Below are 21,033 nucleotides of genomic sequence, written 5' to 3'. Positions count from 1 at the left end.
GGACCATCCGTTACCCATCTTCCGGTATCTTTAAGTCAGAGCGTGTTTCAAAAAATAGGGGCAAGGTGAAGCAAACGATAACCTGGCACGTTCAGGTCGAATCAGTTGATGCGGACAAACAAAAGTATTGAGATGGCTTTTACTTAATTTGGTCGTTCAGCTTGGACCCCCGGTTATTTTGTGACCTTATTTCCTTGTATGTTCGTTGGGCGCCTTCAATCCGAAAATTCTGTTCCTCCGTAATGAAGCTATCTTAAGGTAGCCGGTGACAATATCGATGATAGTGATCAGACAGAGGACAAAGAGATGACCAGAATCACAGGGGAATTGTTCACGGAGTGTTGGATTCAAATCACTCATAGATTAAATGTGCGTTTGCTTCTGGTAATTTCCTAATTTATTCTGCCTCACAAATAAGTACGATGGTTTCTTGGTAAAGTGTGTCAGTTTGGACAGTCTGCCATGAACGTAGTAGGATTATATCAATCTCTTTCTATAATTTAGCGCTCTATTATAGCTTTGAATGGGAACAGATGATAATCTGTGAATTGACCACATCCTTTTATTAATAAGACTGGTAGTTATCTAGTATTTCTTTTGCTACAGCCCACAACCTAATTTTGATCCTCTTTATGTCAACTACAGGTGGAAGAGGCTAAAGATGCTTTCTAGTGTCCTATGCCACGCCGTGGCTAGGCTGTTGGAGGTCGACATCGAGAAAGCTCTGAGAAAGGCCTCATGGGCTCCAACATGGGTTCTCTGTGTCGGTGATCAACATCTCATCCTATCCTGTCTCATCCTATCACATCCTTATGTGACCTGAACAGGCTTAACTTAGCCGACAGTTTGACGAATACTCATGTTTGCACACTTATTTGATTTTAACAAGCGAATCGGCTGTAAACTTTCAAACCTCTCGTTTAAGGTGGTTGGTGAAAACTGTCCAATGATCGCCAAAGAGGGCGAACTCATTCCTAGGTTGTTGAATGGTTCCAGCAACCTTAAGAGTAGTGTGTTACTTCTAAACCGGTACATATTGGAAAATGAATTCCCTATAGTATCTCATCTTGATTGGTTGACTATTTGATGAGAGATTTTGGATTGACAGACTGGCCCTCTATTTTAATTTGAATCAACACATTTCTGTTCATGGATCGTTTGACTAATAAAACCTCCCCACCGGGATATTTTAGCATGTGAACGATGAAATCTGCAATACCACACATATAAAAGTAATACTCGCCAAATACAAAGTTCCGAGTACGTCCGAGTACATCAGAAACTTGGAGGAAATGGCCGCATTGATCAGAGACAATGTAGCTGAAAATCGCAAGAAGTCGCTTGCAGAGGTAAGTGACTACTTGTTATTCTACTCCTAATTCGTTGATTAGCATCAAAGTCGCTGGAACATAACTTTCTGTGTTTGATTCTTCACAACGTCAGGGCTGTCATTTGGTTTCAAGAGGTAACGGGTCCTAAGCCCTAATCCAAAGGACCTACAGGCTACTTTCGGATTGTCATAAGCTCACAAACAGAGGTTGCTGGGAACTCATTAAGCCATTCGCTCAGATTTTATAACAGAGCCAGCTTTATGGAAGGCACGAGGGGATTCGATTTACGGAGGCCGGCTATCGTGGCCCTCAAACTCAAACAAGACAAACCCATGGGTTCTTTTTAGAAAAATATCAATTTAATAAGGAAAAGTACTGAGTTATTATTAGTGCACGGACAGTTGGTCATTGGTTTGTTCACTGAGCCGAGCAGTTTGATAGTAAACGTTTCATCATTAATCGAGTGCGTTGTCAGGGCCCTTAGTAATGGGTCGGTGGTTCTGCGTTCACTATTGTTGCGCGTAACCACTGACCCATCGTTACGCTCTACTGCGCTTCCTAACAACGCACTGATGATGTCACTTCGATAGGTGATGAAATGCTTGTAATCAAACTGCCCAGTTCAGCGAACAAACCAGTGGTCATCTATGCTACCTCAGCTGCCAGCATTCTCCTCTACAGCAAACCAATTTGGGCGTACGCTGCTCGAAGAAGCTCGTCGCTGGGAGAACTTCGCCTGCCGACAAGCCTCTACACGCGGACAACTATACTTCCTCCATGAATGCCTACGCAGGAACGAGCTGCCACCCAGTACCGACACTGGACCGTCATCAGGCCTAGGCCCTAACGGCACAGGATGAGAGACGAATGATGAAGGTACTGACAACAGACGCCCACAGTCGTCTCACAAAATACGAAAGAGTGATCACCGAGAGCAAGACGAATTGCCTGGCTGAAACGGGTCTACACCACTTGACAGAACTTCAAGTGGAGATCTGACGCCGAGTAAAAAATGCCAAGGTCAAACTTAGAACATCCATGGAAACTGAATTCGGCAAAGTTACAAGAAACAACAAACACAAAAATTACGACGTTTGGATCTGAGACCTACCTGGCCACCAACTCAGCACAGCTGAAGAACTTATAATGAAAGGACTCAACTTCAACAACAAGGGCGTATCCCACAAAGATTAAGTAGCCTTGAAATCACACGAAATATCCAGGAAGGTTCAACAACAAACCCGAGAGACAATCGTACTGGCGATCACACTGAATAGAAACATGTATCTGACTTCCAAGTAAGAACAAGACGCACTCGAAAATCTACAGAAGGATGAAAAAAATCGTAATACTATCAGCGGACAAAAGCCGCACCACAGTGGTAATGAACATGGCAGATTAATCGGAAAGGCCAAAATAGCTATTATATGACACGACGATCTAAAAGTCAGTCAATCATGACTCAAGTTCAAACCTTGTCAATCGAATCGGTACGAAGCCCAGGGGACTGTACACAATCTACGACATAACCAGCCAGAACGATGGAGAATGAAAGCTGATGACACCAACACTGCACAATTTAACGGACTACCTAAGGTGTACAACTAAGGAACTCCACATCGACCAGTCGTTCTACTTCCGGGAACTCCATCTTACACATTAGTGAAAGACTTATGGAGAATACCGGAACACTTAATTTCTGGATCGGAACACACAACCAACAATGCTGACCAATTTCTACGCAAACTACGGAACATCAGTACAGAAGACGATGAAGTCATGTTTTCATTTAATGTCACATCACTGTTCACTTCAGTCAACCACAATCTCGCCAGGGGATCCATGACAGAACTGGTTCAGAATAATCCAAACACGACAGAAACCATGAAACCCGAAAGTCTGTGAAAGCTGTTGGACTTTTTTATGGATGATGTTGATAGACAAATATATCAGCAACTGAAAGATACTCTAATGAGATCCCCAGTATCAGAACTTAGCACTTAGGTGTAATGCAAAGATTAGAGCGCACGGTACTATCATTCATCAGTCCAAAGCTATGGACTCGCTACTTAGACGACACCTTTGTCATCAAGAAACGTGATTAAGTACACAACGTTCAAGAACACCACATTTGAAGATATTAAGTTTGCAGTCGAACTGGATAGGAACGGATCAAATAATGAACTACAACAGCAATCATCCCGTACATAAACCCTGTTCAAAAGGACAGGGACACACTGTAGACCGCAGAACGAGGAAAAAAGGAAGAAAACCATTTGTTCAAAGTATTCTAGAACAATGGATATTCAAGGGGTTTTATCAAGAGAAGCTTGCAGAAGAGGCGTCTCAAAAACAGAAGCCTCGAGGAAGCAGGCGACTGGACGGGTAGTTCAACCTAAATCAAGAATGTATCTGAACTCACAACCAGGTTATTAGCCGAGAAATTAATCCTCGCATCCCACAAATTGAATGCCACTTGAAGGAAACTGATCTCAAGACCGAAAGATAAACAAGACAAAGCCAAGAGGAAAAACTGCAACAAATTCTACGTTGGACAAACTGGTTGGAAGTATGCATGCGATTGAAGGAACACAACGCGGTTATCAGGAGAAATGATCCCCTATCATTGATATCCATTCATGGAGACCAAGAAGACTACAAACTCAATCTGGATGGTGCGAAAATTTTGGCATACCGAAACAGGAGACACGGAAGGGGATTTCTAGAATCATGGTACTCTACGACCGATTTAATCAACCGGTGCACCGAATCGGATCCGATTTACGCACCGCTACATGCACAGGACAAACATCTCAACTGGAATACTCAAGCAGAGCCGAATAGCGCCTTTACAAACCACGGAACTAGGAACTACTTGGAGTCGGATCGACAAAGGTCACAAGCCGGAACTCAGAGGAGTCAAGGACAGAGGTCGCTCCAGTATCAACCAGAGTACGAGGGAATGGGGGGAGGGAGAGCCAAGCTCAGAGGTCACGTGGTCATCGATCAATCAGAACGCAGGACAACAAAGGGACCAATGGAACCGCCCGACTGAACAAATAATCATGTTAGGTCATGCAACACTACTCAATCCAGAAATAACGATCCACATCTACGCTCCCTAACAAGGCACTGATAATGCTACCTCGATTGGTGATGAGACTTATGCAATCAAACTGCCCACCTCATTAAACAAACCAGAGACGATTTAAGCTGCTTGAACTACCAACATTCTCCTTTATATACAAACAATCTTGCTGGACACTTTAAAACTTTGCAGTGATTGTGCGAAGTTGTTCGACTTCAATTGTTCCAGGTACTGTCCGGGTCTTTGGTTCGTTTCGAGGGCTGGCTTTTGTTTGTTTACAGTACTCCGTTTACTTACCGGCACTACTGATTAAAACGAATTATCCCTGCCGACTGGATTATTCTGGCCTAAGATGACCTTCGGTTGTACCCTGTGCAGTGCTCCGATATTGGTCGCCAGACTTCGAGCCACATTCGAATATTTATTGGCTGACTATGTGATTTTCTTGTAACCTGTTGCTTACCACTATCGACTCTGCGTCGCCTCTTGCCTTTGAATCATCCACAGTCGTTCAGCTAAGCACGTTTGAAGTGACGTGCCACTTTTTTCACACGCGGTACTCGACCGATTCGTGCCCAAACAAATAACTGCCTTCAGACGAAAATTCATTGGACTCATGGCCTCTTTTGTGTAGAGAAATGTTCACGGATCGTATTCGCATAAGCTAGTATGGCGACCCATGGATAGGCAAATGGAAAAAATATAATTACATTGATGCAATATAATGTAATATAATATAATGTACAAAGCCTTGTGGGCATCAGAACCAGTGAAATCCTCTAACCATTCTTAATCGAACCTGTGATATTGCAGAAGCTGTAATCTTCGCCTAAGAACGCCCAAATCAATAAAACCCATGATTGTCTCACATAATTTCGTCACAATGTACTACTGATGGCTTGAGACAAAACCTGAAAGAAGTTTTCTCCTGCTTGTGGACAAGGATGGAATGGCCCTTATGCTGAATCCAAGTTCTCATAATTTTCTATACAGTACTCTTTGGAACAAATCTTCGTCCTTTTCACCTATAAACGCATGTTTCTTTCTACTGCATTTCAGTTCAATTTGCAAAAACACAGACGCCTTTGGTCACAAATCAAACTGGGAAGGACTTCTATCACCTCCCGTTCGACGATCTGCTCTAAGCCTCGTCTTAGTCAGAAATCGCACAAAGAGGCTTCACATTCTGTTCGCTTACAATGATTAATTCCGTCGAAGGTGAAACAAACAGTGTTGTTCGCCGAGCTGAGATTGGCGATCACATTATTTTCCCATTTAAAAGAATGAATTCGGTCAATAACTGCTCGCGGACAAAAAAGCCGCCAATTTTTCTATTTCTCGAACGATGTACCTTCACTTTCATTCGTCTTTCCCAACTGGACAACTGGTTTATTAGATTCTTCGTTTCCCTTCCTTCTCGCGGCGTGGTTGTGCGTGATTTTGTTTTAATCGAATGCACAAACCACATGTACAAGCGAGTGGTCATCTCATTGTCTAGGAATAACAATGAGTTTTATCAAACTGATTCGTTTTTCAATACCTCTCCAAGGAAAATAGTTTGTGCGGTTAAACCATTCCTTTAGACCTGTCACTTGCTGAACAGTGAGATTGTAGTTGTTTATGTGTATTGTTGACCATGTAACCGCCTGAAGAATGACGGCCACTGGAAATGTGTATATTCTGCCTCTTCCAGTGGCTGTTCTTCTTGTATTCGTTAGTGGCCCATTAGGGACGCCCTCTCCTCCTCCTCCGATGGAAGGCTGTCCTACCTTAAAGATTATCGTTATTACGAGAGTGAGGTAAATGGTGGCTCTATAAACCTGACCACAACCACCCGACAGTATCGACAGTTCCATGATTTCTGATAGGCATTTTCTGAGCTAAAATATAACAAGGGTCGAACTCCCAGTTTCAGGTTGCTGGTCTCCTTGGTTTTTGGCATGGTCTAAACCAGCCCCAAGTAGCATGCAGCTGCTGAAGTCCGTGGTGTTCGGAAAGGCAGGTTATTTTAGGGTTGTATGTCCGCGGGAGCTGAACTTGTTACAGGATCCTACTCATCATCACACCGCCTAACTCGTTGGGAGATGTGATCTTTTTGCTGTATCAAAAGTCTGATTCATGTGCTTAGTCACAATGCCGAATGTGTATGTTCAGTTTGGCTCAGTTTTCACACCTTATCGCTGCCTCATATACTGAGCTGTCAGCGGCGGGTCCGGTAGGGCTTAAGCCACTAACTGATCAGTCGTTAATGAAGCGGCTTCTTTAGCCTTAAGGTCAGTTGTCTTGGGTTACAACGACTGCAATCCTTGGTTTAATTTCGCTTCGTATGATGGACCACTTTGATTTACTACTATCAACATAAAATATGCACGGTGAGTGTGGGTACTTCAAACCCACGGAAAGTCAGCATTTACAGTCAGTTTGGTGTGGTCTTTTATAACTATGCAATTTAGCGACAGTATTTGTTAGGCCTCTTTCGAACCCTACACTGGGAGTTATCAAAAAGCAGGACAGATTATGTCGAAAATGATAAGTCCAAAGGACTGAACGCTATGGGCTTTGTCGCAGCGGTAACCCATAAATTCTACTGAGGTATTTATGCCTAGTAAACACTTGCGAAGGATAGACCATGCAGATGGTGACATGAGAAGGCAATCGCCCTACAAAAAGTGAGGCGACTCGTCCGTTGAGTGTCGCATCAAATGTCTACCAAGGTGGGACAAATACGTAAACAGTCACATAGTAGGACGGTTATGCCGAATTGAGAATGAACGACGGCCCAAAAAACGCTTTTTGAGAAAGAATAAGTTTATTAGCCAAGTAAAGGCTCCCATGTGTACACATTTTTGAGTACACGCGCCCTCAATTAAAAACAAATAGGGACAAAAATTAAAATTATTACAACCCGTCCAACACAGTTGGGGTTGGTTCCGTGTTCGATGGGATTTGTGTTCTTAAAAACAATTCGTTGTGTTCCAAATTCACAGCTAGGCTGAGGTCAACTTTCCCGGCCAAAGTGAGGGATGATTCAGCACTGTCAATGAACTTATCGCCTTGAAACAACCTTCCGCCTTACACCACCGAATGAAGAGAGTTGAATTCAAATCCCGGAAGTCGTACAGAGAAACCGGGCGTTAATTCGTATTTGGAACTCGATCGCAGATATTCGTCAACTTCGTTAATTCATATGCGATCGAGTGTATTGGTCAACGTTTTGCTCATCTAGTCTGTATATGATGCCACAGCTTCTTGTATCGCTGTAGAGTTAACTACAAAAAGGATTAAAAAGGCACGTGACAGCGAAGTGATAATTTTGCAAAGGCTTAAAAGGGCATCTATTAGGGGTCCAAAATGGGGACCTGCCTCCCTATTTTCCATGTCACCGTCACGCAAATTCGACCACTACCACACCAAAACTAAAAAGGGGACAGTAAGTGATCATTTTAGTCACACAGCCCCATAGTGGTCAAATGTTTGTCATAAAAGTGACCACGGTTCAGAATTACAATGGGGTTTCTGTTTAGCTTTGGACGAGTTGGATCAAGTGGTTAGAGCACGAATTTACTGACCGAAAGGTCCGAACCCGACCTCTGCCTCTTGACTTCCCTGTCTAGGCTTGAGCGACCTGACAGTATCCCAGCCCTCGTGCCTCCTTCGTGTGGCACGGCAGCTAGGCACCGAAAGGGTGCTACAGCTGAACGAAATCGAAATTAACTGTTTAAAGCCATGGTTTTAAAATCGAATTTCGACCCAACTGTCCACTTTCATTTTAACTTGTTTAATGAGATTTTCATGCACGGTGGTAGTTCCATGGTGCATAATATGCCTAATCATGAGGCGAGATGTGTTACATCAGCCGAGAGGTTGTCGGTGGTTTTTCTACTCAGTACTTGCAAGTTCCGCGAGCCCAGTCACCCGATGCACAATTTGGTGTGTGTGACTGGTACTCAAGCCGAATAATGTAGGTCTTTCCACAATCACCGCAGGACGAGGATGATATGTCCTTATCTCAAAGTAAAGAACAAAAATTGTTTAGCTCCGCTGGAAAGACTTTGTGGAACACTGCCATGTTGTTTTAAATATGTGGGTAACAGAATCGTCATCCAGCTTCAGTGTCACACGAGGCAAAAGTCAGTTCTACAATTGTTGGACTATTTTGAGTACCTGGGATACGACAGACACTTAGCATGTTAACTCCTATTCGTATCGTATCGTATCGCTCAGCTGTTGCACCCTTCCGGTGCCTAGCTGCCATGCCACCCGAAGGAAGCACGAGGGCTGGGATACTGCCTAGTTGCCCAAGTCTAGACAGGGGGAGTCAAGAGGCAGACGTCGGATTCGAACTACAGAGCGCGGCTCTAACCACTTCGGCCATCTCACCTCCTAACTTCTATTCACTACTTTATCGACCACTCAAACATTTTGGAGGAAATTGGCACAACACCATATATGACGGGTTGACACGAAGACCACGGGAGAGGTATCGGAGTACCAATCTCAGTTACTGTGATTCCCTGACAAAAGTGGTTGATTATATGCCAAATGAAAATTCATGCTTACTATCTACTGAGCGACTAAGTCCCACCGGAGATTCCTATTGGTGACCTGGTGTGTTCGGCTTCCGCAGAATTTCGACCCCGTCTTGCCTTCAGACAATATTCCGCAAACATCCATCTAGTAGCTTGGTAGTAATGTTAATTTTCAGGTGCCGTGAGTATTTCTGAGTAGCTGGGTCGCATGAAGTCTTTCCACATGCATACAGCCCAAGCGGCAGAGACCGCATGCATTTTAGCTACTTTCTGTGCATGCCCTGGGACTTCTATGAATTCTACGTTCTGGCAGCGGGGGGGGGGGGGGGCGAGAAAACATCACATGGTAGCCCGTGCTGCTTGTTGGATGACGAATTTCCACGGGGAGCTTTGTACAGACTCATTGGGTTCATTTTCTAGTAACTGGTTGGTTGATTGGTTGTGAGCGAACCGTAGAGGCGATCCTGAGAGGGAGCCACTTCAAAGAGGAGGGGCGGTGAACTTCCTTCCAGTTTGTCGTAATCCACAAGTTATTGGATTACCGTTACAACCCCCTCGGTCCAGACTCCCAATGGGCAACTTTAAGATGGCCGTCAGCGTCCACTTGCTCCCGACAGGCATCATTTTGAGCACTATGGAGAGCCAACGCTAGCTACTTCAGTTACCAACTGCGAGCAGAGACCTAGGAATATCTAAGATTATCGGGAACATGACTTAATTCGTATATGCTCCACAATATTATGACATCGTACGTAGGATACCCGAGAAGCAAATAAAACAGTTTTCCACTAACTCTGCAACTAGATGAAGACAGCCAAATATTTTGCTTCCGAGATTAACTTAGAATAATTTCTTCTACATAATTTCTTCTGCTTTCAAAGGTTTTCTTCTCCGAGAGGTCCGACTTTGTGCGCGCATGAAGAACCCTCAAAAACAGAAAACGCTCTGGTTGAGAAGAAGATTTCTTTCGCTGCGCCCCTACCTTCAGGAAACCTATCACTGGTTACTGAGGAAAGTTAGTTCTCTGACTAATTAACTGGGTGACCCACTCTTGAAAAAGAAATACCAAAACTACCTTGATCGTCTATCGACCTAAAGTTTAAATCCCTCTGTCGTTCCCATAAACACCGCGCAGCTACGTAAGTTGACCGTATAGCTAAACAAGACTAATCATATGAGGGCATTTTAAGCACTTACACTCAACTGCTGATAAATTATATCGATTTACATAGTCATGGGAAATACGATCTTTACCGTATTTGAAAGTTTGGATTGAAATAAGGGAAATTCCCTTCGTGTCCAACCTCTTTTATTTCGTCGGTTTTCAAACTCTCCTGATGTTTTTCGGACGGCCACGTGGCCCGGTGTGTCCCATCCTACTCTGTATGCGCTTTTGTATCGATATTATGTAGATAGACTGCAATAAGTTTGCGAGAATTGTAGATATTATTGTTCCAGATGAGTAGACAAGAATTTACGCTGTTATGAAGTGAAACGCATTTGATTAGTTCGTAGCGGCTTTTGGACCATGCTGGACTCATTACTTGTAATATCTACCTTATATGACTGGACACGTAGTCCTCCTGAAGAGTTTTATTGTACAGAAGTTATAGGCTACTTATCCGACCCATCAGTAGCAGTCGTTTGCTTAACAATCGCTTCAGTCGGTTTCATCGATTTAGCCGACCGGCAGGCGGTTGATACATTGGGACATGTCACAGGCAAGTGGCTTGTTATATGCGATAGATAAGGACAATAAAGATATATTATCAATGTTTGCCGGCTTTCCAGAGTTCGTCGTTGTAGCACACAAGGTAATGAGAAAGCATGCTGATGATCGTCATTTTTGCACTGTAGCGCGATGACACAGGATCATCTAGATGCAAGGGGCAGAGGTGATATTATCATACACACGGGACATCACTTAAGATGTAGCAAAATCTCTGGTGCAGACTCAAGAAGGTGTTTGGAACACCTAAACACAGTCGAAATTTCAACTGCTCTGTAAGTCTACGGTTCAGCAAAGGAACGCGTACACTGCATTCTATTCTGGTCACAAAAAAGAGAGGCAAAACGCAGTCCACGTGACAAAGTCCACAGATTATCGGGATTTTGAATGTGTGGATATTTGCTAACTATATGGACAATAAAAGCAAAATTTCCGGAAAAAAGATTTTAATAAGGTAAGACAATAAAATGCTGAAGAACCTACGGCAGCGATACGTTCTTTCCGTTTCATCACCAGTCGTTCCCGTGTTAGCCACGCCATCTCGGCTAAAGTATGAGCGTATTGACTGGTGGTTGGGACTCTGTACGTGACCAGGTATTTTTTCAACCGATAGTGATCGAACATATCATCTTGTAACCCCTGAAAAGTTTTACGCAAATAAGTTAGCTGAACCACTGTCAATCATTCTGGGAAATGAGTCCGGTAGATTACGTAAGAATGATGTGACTGGATCATGTTCTAAAGGGATAGTTGATCGCTATTTAGACTCACAAATAAACGCAAGAGAATCGCTCACCTAAAGGGTTCAGACAGTTACACGTTGCACGAATTATTTTTACATAAATATATATATATATATATATATATAAGAATATAGTTCGCTAATCAGAGTATTTCATCAGTTGCGCACAACTCGGCGTTCAAATGAAACACAAGGTGGACGGCAGCTAGAAGTCCGCACCTATCTGACGAGGTTCAAGACACAAACCCGGATGGGCGCTTTTAAGACATTCAGTAATCTAACGAGCAGAACCTTCAGCCAAAAAAACTATGAAACCCCCCCCCCAACCATTCGGTTTTACATTTCATCCAACCAAGTCACTTTGTACGCGAACACAAGGGGCAGTTTAAACAAACCAAAGTTTTGCGCGACTGGTAGCTCTTTAGCTTTACATGAGCTCCGATCAGAAAAGGAGATGTAGGTGTGCTTCCCAGTTGAAATAACTGAGTTTTGTACTTTTCAACAAGAGTTCCTGTAACGAACGCTTGAGGAACACAGCACTTACTTGTGGCTGTGCATTTTGCTCAAGAAACGTGGTTTCCTCTCAGAATGACCCAAGCGGAGTACCTTTCAGATTATATTCAGTCTCTTAATACGACCAGTGATGTTTTTTGTCAGTTCATTATGAAGAGAAGAAGCGTTAAACCTTGTCCAAATTTTATACAGAAGAAAATAACGGCATTCTTCTTTGGTAGAGCTGTTTGTCTGATATACTTCCGGTAGGGCTTTTTTGGTGCATTCGAGCTTACTCGTTTGAAAACTAGAACAACAATTTCTAGGTGAACTTTAGAACTTTCGATTTCCCGAACTTTCTATCCATTAATATCTACCTACTTGGTCAGTAGTCAAATCGAGAGCACAGATGAAATTTTAATGTGGCTGTCAGGCGGTAACTGGGGGGAAGTATACTCAGGAGCTACAATCTTCCTAACGCTGTTATGATCGCAAAGATGATTGTGAATGCGTCCTTGAGATTCATCAGCTTTTTCGCTCTACCGACTAATTGTAGCAGTAATTTTTTGGTGGTTATATGGCCGGTGTGCTTGTCTGTTGGGACATGTCCAGCCCGGGATGCATGGAGTTAGCTGCTCTACCGATCGATCCAATTGATCGATTATTTATAAATTATTAGCCCATTGGTTCATCTATTGACCGAGTATGTGCAACACGTGACACAATCCTGGCTTATCTGTTTGCGGTACCTGGTAGTGCAATCTGGCACGGTCGTCCAAAAACGCCGAGACAAAGCAAACGTATACAACCCCACTAAGAGCAATGTAACAGTAATTTTAACGTTGTATAGCCACAAAAGTGCTCGGACAACCCGGTAGGAAATGCATCTAATTTTCTGGATTTGGTTTAGGGATTTTTACCTCCACATTAATCACAGACGCTTTTTTAGGACGAATGCACTTCCACAACTTCAAGGAATCCATCGTGTCCAAATAAAACAGCTTTGAGAAGTGCAATGAGCAATAATCACATGTTTATGGTATACAACAGTCTCCAAGAAGCATTTCTAGTGAAAGCACACCCAAGCAAAGACTACAGCAAACTTTCTCAGCCGAGTTTCTACAGGGCGCCATTTTCAGTTCCCGATTCCGGAATTCTGTTTGCCATTGCGTGCAGTTACCCGCCACATCTACTTGAGAAAATACACGAGAATAATCATCCACCACCAAGGTTAGCTAATCCCCGTGCCTAATAGTTTCAAGATAATTACTGACGAAGTGAGATGTGAGTGAAGTCAGTTCCTTCAAGCCGACAAATTATAAACTGTTGGAAACCTTCGTAATTTACTTCTCATAAGGTTCCTGAAAATCCGCCGACAGCCCTCGACCGGTTTCACCCTTTTTGGGGCTCATCATCATCGACGGATTTTCAGCAACCTTATGAGTAGTACATTACAAAGATATACATGTATCGCGATATCTCGAATATCGTAGCGACTGAAACATGAGGCGGCCTGGTGCAGCACGTTCAGTTGTCTGAGAACATCACAAACGAGAGATTCAGCTGGGTTCCAGGTAAGCCTCTCGAAAAACCAAATTACTTTACAAATGAGTGTATGTTGGAAACCTGTTCAAGCGCAGCTGAGCTGGTTTATTCTGAATGCGGAAATAACCTTAAAGGACGGATTTTCTCAGCAATCTGGGCCATTGCGACTGGAGTTTTGGAACACGAGCTGCACATGTAGAAGCTGAATCAAGCGTACCAATTCGATTGCCTTGGCCTTAGGAAGGTGGGCAAGAGCTGGTCTATCAGTGTTCGTCAAATAGCTTTCGGAAGAAATGACTCGCCCACGATAGGTGAACTGATCACTCTCCACAGGTTGCGCTGGCTTGGCCACGTGCTCTGTATGCCAGTCGTAGGGTTTTTTTGCACAATCACGTGAAGGACGGAAACGAGCCAGGGGAGATCAAATAATGACTTGTCAGCGAAGTATAAAACCATTGCGAGAAAACTCAGCTGCGCTGGTCACTGCCGTCTTCCTGGATGGGAACCCCGAGACGGGCCACATTAATAGTTACAGACACTGTCAGATATGGCCCAGTCTCGCCTTCAGTAGCGTTCGTGCATTCAATCTATTACCTTCAATGTGTAGCTTCCTTCCAAATCCCTCCACTTAAAACTCCACTGACAGACCTGCATTTATGCATCAATTTATCAGCCCCCGTCTCCAATGCTCAGCTACCTACTCCACCTTCCCAAACCACCGGTGAACGAAACTGTGGCAACTATAACCACTGTACGGCGAGTACGAGGTCCTCAAAGCCGATAATGATGATAATGAAGTTTGATTGTTGGTTTATTACCCATTCTGTCATCTTTTCTTTGACTATTGTGGCTTGTATGTTAGCCACCTCTACTGTGATTATGGTCAGAACCAATTGATTTTTCGATTAACGTCTCCATGCCAGTTGTAAGCAAGCTTCCACAGCCGAATAGAATAGTTGCAAAACTGCTCTGATTACGTGCTCCCGAGAATGTGTTACTTTAAATCTCTGGTCTCTATTGTGGATGGAGAAAGCTCAGTAATTAGGCTGCGAACTTAATGGCCAGAAGGTCCTTGGTTCGAACTCAACCTCAGCACTCGACTGCTACTGTCTAGGCTTCATTTGACTGACAGTACCTCAGTCCTCATACTTCCTTCGGATGGCATGACAGCTAAGCATCAGAATAAAATTACAGCTAAAATAATAATATTACTTATTCTTTTGTGGATCAATTCAGCTTTATGGATGCACAACTCCAGCTTTTTGGGGTAAAATAATTTCAATTGAGGTTTCGTCCTGTGAGTGATGACAGTCTATGCTGAAAACCTGGGGAGCATTGTACATCGTCGGGAATAATCAGTAGTGCACGTGACAAGAAACTCCAGGGAGTCTGGAACCTTCCGGCTAGCCGTTTGAGCACTAAACTTTTCGGCCACGAGCGGCTGAAAAGCGGTGTGATTAACTCGCACTTAAACGGAACGTGACCCCCCTACCCTTTAATCACAGGACTCATCACCTGGTCACGCGTGCGCATCTCACGAAGCTCCAAGAGGTTTCATGAAGTACCATGCGGTGTTTTGTCCTTTTCTGGCGTTCTGCTCCAGCGAGTAACACAATATGCTTATTCAAGTCTGAACTGCCACCTGGACAAGTCGAACCAAGTCAAGATGAGCTTGTTGTTTTTGATGAAATGCATCCCATTAATGAAAAAAGGCTCTCAAGTGCCTCCCGGCTTCCACCCAAAGATTGGCTTCTTCACTCACGTAAAGAAATCACCATTGAGCTTTCAAGAATTTCTCCACACTACCACCAAAGGCTACCTCGATGACTTCACTTGGCGTTTATCCTGCTGCACACGTGCACCTGCAACGTTTGACCCGCTGTAAGCACCAAAGTCTGCGATCAGAAAGAATGCAACTATTAACCTGGATAGGTTTGCAATCTAATGCAACCCCCGTTTCGGCCCGTGGGCCTCCTGAGCAAGTTGTAGTTGGTGGCCATCATTTGCAGCCGTCAATCGGAGCTGAAACCAATGTGAGGTAATAAGTGGTGGTCTAAATGAAGCAATTAATGGAAATAACTTTGCTTTGGCAAGCTGTTATCACGAAAAAGTGATATAATCATGAGATCTCCTCGACAGCTGATGAAAATAGCGGACGTGAATAATTGGGTGGACTATGAAAGGGCATATCGTAGAGCTGTTTAGAAACCCAGCTTCATTGTATTGTTATTATAAGTGACTGCAATAAAAAAGATCAAATTTACATAAAAAATATACCAGGCATGCAACCTTCATCTATGCGACTGCACAAGCGTTTCTACTCTTACCTGTGCGCACCGAGAGAAAACGCTGGTGGCTAAGTTTGGCATAGAAATTATTCTTACAGAGAGCACTCACTTCCTCGTTTTTGCTCACCAGAAAATTCAGTTTCGTACCCATGCGAAATATACGATCAGTTTCTTCCTCTAATTCCTCATTTTTTGCCATTTCTTGCTTCAGTTGCAGCTGGCATTGTGAAAAATTTGAAACGATTGTTGTTAGTTAAAGTATTGTAAAACCATAGACCTAGTACATCAGATTTTTTCTTCAGACAATAGGAGTTGCTAGACAACTTCGACTGCTCTGAAGTAAGTCTGGTGCGATCGATACGTTTGTGGGTAAAGCTAATCAGAGGCTCTGCTATTCATTTGAAGCTATATCTTTCACGGATCCCCTTCAACCTTCAACTTGGACTACTTTTGGTGATCCTAAAAATACGGGTAAACTGGTACAAAAAACGGGACTTAATTAGGTATGCGGTTCCTGTACACGATATCCTCTGAACTGATTAACCTAGCTGTTTAATTTATACCTCCTTTCGGAGTAATGTACGAGTGATGACCCGCTGATCATCACTAACTATAGACTAGTCTGTTGTAGGGTTTGCGGGATATGTAGTGTTCATCACCACAATACAATATTCACAACAATACATATCCCGTAACCCCCTGCAGGTTTCAACCGTCTGGGGCGCTATCTGACCAGGAAGTCCTGACAGACGGGTCAATCGATCGTCACAGCCAGGACAGTTGCTGGGTCGTCGTTCTATGGCGAGTCGGGCACATCGGTCATAACACTCAAGCGTGAACACATTCGCCTGATCAGACGTGAAAATTCAGATGCATCCAACGTTGCATCGCATGTCAGACGTCCAGAGTTCGGACGCCGGCACGCCTATTGGATATGAACTGCTGATGAGCTCTAATAAGAGCGAAACTCGCGTCCAGTGCTTCCATTTGGTGTGGACTCACCAGGAAAATTACACCATGACGGGAGGACGACTTTTCAAACGAGATTGGTGTAAATACGAACATAAACTAGTGGTCTGTTCTCAGCGTGGTCAAAATGAATAACACAATCTGCACAGAATCCGGATTCCAGGGAGTGCGTCTATCTGATGAGCCAAAAAAGGGCGGAACGGTTCTGGCGTGTTGAAGAGCTTTCAGCGACCTTACGAATAGTCCCTTATGACTACCCAGATTCTTTCCTGTATTCCCTCAACATGTCCAGAAAAGAGCTCTTGGAAATTGAGCACAAACGGAAACAGACTTGTATTCGTCGGACTCATACAAGCATTCAACAACAGATTATGTAGCTTCCACTACTGGTGGTATTTCTCAGCAATGACAAAGACGGTAGAACTTGGTGGGAGATTCCGAGTTCAGCTGCTTTCTGGCGTCAAGCAAAGTGTAATTAACGAAATTGTTTATACTAATACTGTCAAAAGTTACAACTTCTAACTCAACCAACAATGCCAATAGTTTCCCAGGTCGCTACTCCTTCAACAATTCGCCCCTCAAATAGACAGGATTCTTCTAGTTTGTGAGCACACTATGTATGCTGCCTTGACGTTTCTATTTTCAGCTCACGAAATTGGCTAAACTGACCCTCGGAATCTGCTGTACCCTAACTTGAAAGTATCACCTTGCACAGACATATCAGTGACACCCGACGGGCACTAGTTACGATACGGTCTGTCAATGAGTTTTCAGTCACCTTGTGAGTAGTGCATTACGTCTATACAAGGCCACGTTATCTTTTTGTACTCCTTCGTGCCTTTATACAAATAGTCTGTTCGTGGTACGAGGAGATTTCAGAATTTTATTCCTTGTGGGTGATAAAGATGATGATGATGATGATGATGATGATGATGATGATGATGATGATGATGATGATGATGATGATGATGATGATGATGATGATGATGATGGAAATACTGATGTGCAGCTTTATAGTCCTTGTTAAGAATCGTCAAATCATCAGTACGTATTGCATGAAACTCTTGAGTAGGTCTGCTGAGTATTGAAGCGCTACATAATATGGCCGCTAGCAGCCCGCGCGCACTGTTATTAAGTCCTAGTAACGATGATGAAATAGCTGGACGGTGCTCTTAGACCTTTTTCTACGGATTCACTTCACTTACAGAAGACAATTTCCAGTAAAAGATATCAAAATACACTTGAACCACAACAGACATCCGCCTACGCGCATTTTGATGCGTTTGATGGGTTGTATGAAGGTCTTTTATTCGGCGCCACTTAATTCTTGTGCGACAATATTACACAGCTACTCCGATTCGGGCATATAGTCCAAATTTGTGAATCCGTCTGGTAGCACATTATCTTGTGGGAGACAGTAGAACATCTTGCTCTACTTCCTTGTGAACGGACCATGAGTCTATCACTTTTCGCCCCGAGGGACCCCTTTCTTTGTGAAAACGCTACTACATATTTCTGTTTTAATATCTGATGAAGATTTACCCTCCAAGGAGACAGTACTTCCTCAGACTTACTTCTGAATTAGGCCGTGAAGCACTCTAAGCTAATGGCGGTTTTTTAGGCGCCATGGTCATTAGGCGATTAGATACTCAATGATACCATCTTTTCTGTACGTCAGCACTACCGAGGCACTATTGATAGCAAGCGAAACTCCAATTACAAACCGGTGCAAATGCGTGTGTGGTACTCTGTTCACTCACTCGTAAAGAAGCAAGTTGTGATCCAATCCGAGTTGCACATGCCTTGACATGAGCACACATCATTTCAAGACGCTGTATTTCCCGCAACGCATTGCGACAGTGGATTTTTAACTGTTCATGTTCGACCGAGTGAATCACCCGACCGGGTTCTTCAAGCTCCCTCAGGGACTTTTTCATTCGACGAATTTCGTTCCTCGAATTGACACTTTCAATTCGCATGTTTGACAACTGCGTATCCTACGGAATAAAAGGAAAAGTTGTATTCTAGTCTTTGTGGATCTGTCATAATCATCATCATCATCATCGTCGTCATCATCGTCATCATCATCATCATTATCAGAAACAGCAGGAGCTTTTGCGTACGGTGTTTATACTTTCTGATGCATCGTTCCTCGATTGTTTTGAGTGGTGGGGTAGGTAGTTGCCTATTGGAAGCGAGAGCTGATATATTTGACACATAAATGCACTGTACTTATGACACTTTTATGCGTGGCACATGGCGTTGAAGGTACATTTTTACGATTTAATCTCACACCAGACCCAGTATGACGGTCACTTTGTGCCTGATGTGCGAGTCTTGACTGTGCTAGCGCACACTGCGCCTTGAAGAGCATTCACCATTGTTTGTCCTTTCTTTGGTTGTTGGTCCTTAGACGCGTGTTCCCATACCAAAATCTTTACATACTTTGGGATCCACCTCATCAGACTGGCACTGCCCTTGGCATGATCTCGAATGAGACGTTTCTCTCTTTTCTCCCATATTCTCCTGTTACTCTTTCGCATTCATCGCTTGCATTCACTTTTTATGTTTGTGACCATGCTCTTCAAAAATAAATTATAATAGTAGTTAGTAGCATCCAATCAACCGAGATACTTTCATGAAAGCTGATAAAAAGCAGTCAAAACGTCGGCGGATCTTGAAGAGAGTTGTCCAGGTACGCATACGAGAAAAGTTACAACTGGGATGAACTTAGACCAACAACTTTCTACTCACTTTATGAATGCTGTACCAACTTAGCCATCGAGGAATCCTCAAATTTGTCGTGCATTAGGACTTCACATGCAAACCACCAACCCCATCTCCAGTGGATTTATAGCTGTATTTTAACTCCACTAGTGCGTATGAGTCTTGCTGCACTGGTTTGGTAATGTATTATGTATGCCCGATCATTGTCTGTCGTTTATGAAAAAACTCGGGTCGCTGAAAGACCTCACATGATCCTAATTTACTAGAGTCATCTTTTGCCAAATTCATTGAAATTACCGTGTACCTGATTCATGATATACATGAATACATGCGAAACTTCAAACCATTTGAACTGCAACTCGAAACACCAACTTAGAGGAACAGAAAAAACAGTAGTTTTCATGGACAAACCGAAATCGGAACAAAATGTAAAAATCTGTAATTACCAAGCGGTTCAAATAAAACTTGTGAAAACGACAGAATTTGTTCATTCCAGTAAGCTCCAATGGCATCCCTGGGAGACATTCTGTTCGCTGCACGACAAGCAGATCAAATGACGAACGCGTTTTGGCGCATTCTATTTTTCTTTCTAGCTGAGCTTTTAACAGGACCTTCACATTGTTAGATAACCGGTATGAGTGACACTTACCTCATACTGCTCAGCTACGGATTCATGCTCCTTTCTGAGAAGGTTCAAATCTTTGGTACGTTCTTCCAATGCATACTTGGCCACAACACACTTTTGTTCCATGTTCAAAGTGATGAAACGACCTTTAGTCTTGACAGATTTATGAATTCGCCCCAAAGACGGTCGAACTGAACAATCTGAACTGGGTACTAAGAAAAGTACTCAATGAATGAACCCACGTTCCAATGGTTCGCCATGTATTTGCTCACAAAACAGCTCGTAAATGGCGTTCTCTTGCAGACAGTCATCCAACTTCTTTCTGAGAGCAGTTTCACAGAAAACGCAATAGTAATTTTACCGAGTTGCCTTTATTCTTTGTTCTATAACTTCATTTTCCATGGTAAATTCTGACAGCAAGTTATTTTTTGCTGTCATTGCAAAGCTATATGATGAACACAAAGATTCTCTTTTTTCGACGTTCATTTTGGGGCTTTTGAACTTTTTGTCGTTCTCAAGGTGTCGGTTGGGCCTGCAACTTTAAAGAGAAAGTATCATTTTCCCTGTATGATTCAAGAAAAGATTAGATTGCTTTCTTCCCAAAGTATGAAACGCACCCTCAGGGCTGATATACGGTAGAGTTTATCGATGGTGAAGCATCACTGCCAAACACTGATGTCTCACTGTCCATGATCATAGTGATGATGACTTGAGTGGGATATTATTAAACAGATAGCGTTTTGTGAAGTGAGAATTTAGACCTTTCCACGCATTCTAGCTATCGGGCTGACTTTGGGCTAGCTCACTACTTGATCCACGAACTTCCTTCTCCAGAGGTCCTTGTGGAGACTTCAAAGCCTATCGCTGTGATCCTTCTTGTCAAACCTCGGATAGCTTGACAGCATATTAACCACTTGGATGGAAAAATTGTCACGGCCATGAAAACTTACTCAAAAATGAGCTAAACA

The 21,033-nt window shown here is 43.2% G+C and overlaps 2 protein-coding genes across 2 annotated transcripts; one reads left to right on the top strand and one right to left on the bottom strand.

Annotated features, from left to right (window-relative positions):
• Positions 1-7,234: 7,234 nt before the first annotated feature.
• On the bottom strand, positions 7,235-20,551 carry T265_04223 (hypothetical protein; the record flags this gene model as incomplete). Its single annotated transcript, XM_009168916.1, has 8 exons — positions 7,235-7,688; positions 11,161-11,316; positions 15,854-15,961; positions 18,474-18,710; positions 19,887-20,051; positions 20,090-20,277; positions 20,308-20,387; positions 20,427-20,551. 8 exons carry the CDS (start codon positions 20,549-20,551, stop codon positions 7,638-7,640), a joined length of 1,110 nt encoding a protein of 369 aa, XP_009167180.1.
• Positions 8,607-13,853, top strand: T265_04224 (hypothetical protein; the record flags this gene model as incomplete). The annotated part of the gene is made up of 3 exons (XM_009168917.1): positions 8,607-8,942; positions 13,405-13,628; positions 13,697-13,853. The coding sequence occupies 3 exons, from the start codon at positions 8,607-8,609 to the stop codon at positions 13,851-13,853; spliced, it is 717 nt and encodes a 238-aa protein (XP_009167181.1).
• Positions 20,552-21,033: the final 482 nt, after the last annotated feature.

This window comes from Opisthorchis viverrini (genome assembly GCF_000715545.1).
Source record: "Opisthorchis viverrini unplaced genomic scaffold opera_v5_68, whole genome shotgun sequence".
Lineage (NCBI taxonomy): Eukaryota > Metazoa > Platyhelminthes > Trematoda > Opisthorchiida > Opisthorchiidae > Opisthorchis > Opisthorchis viverrini.
Note: the sequence above shows the minus strand (reverse complement) of the source record. Positions and strands in the feature narration are given on the sequence as shown.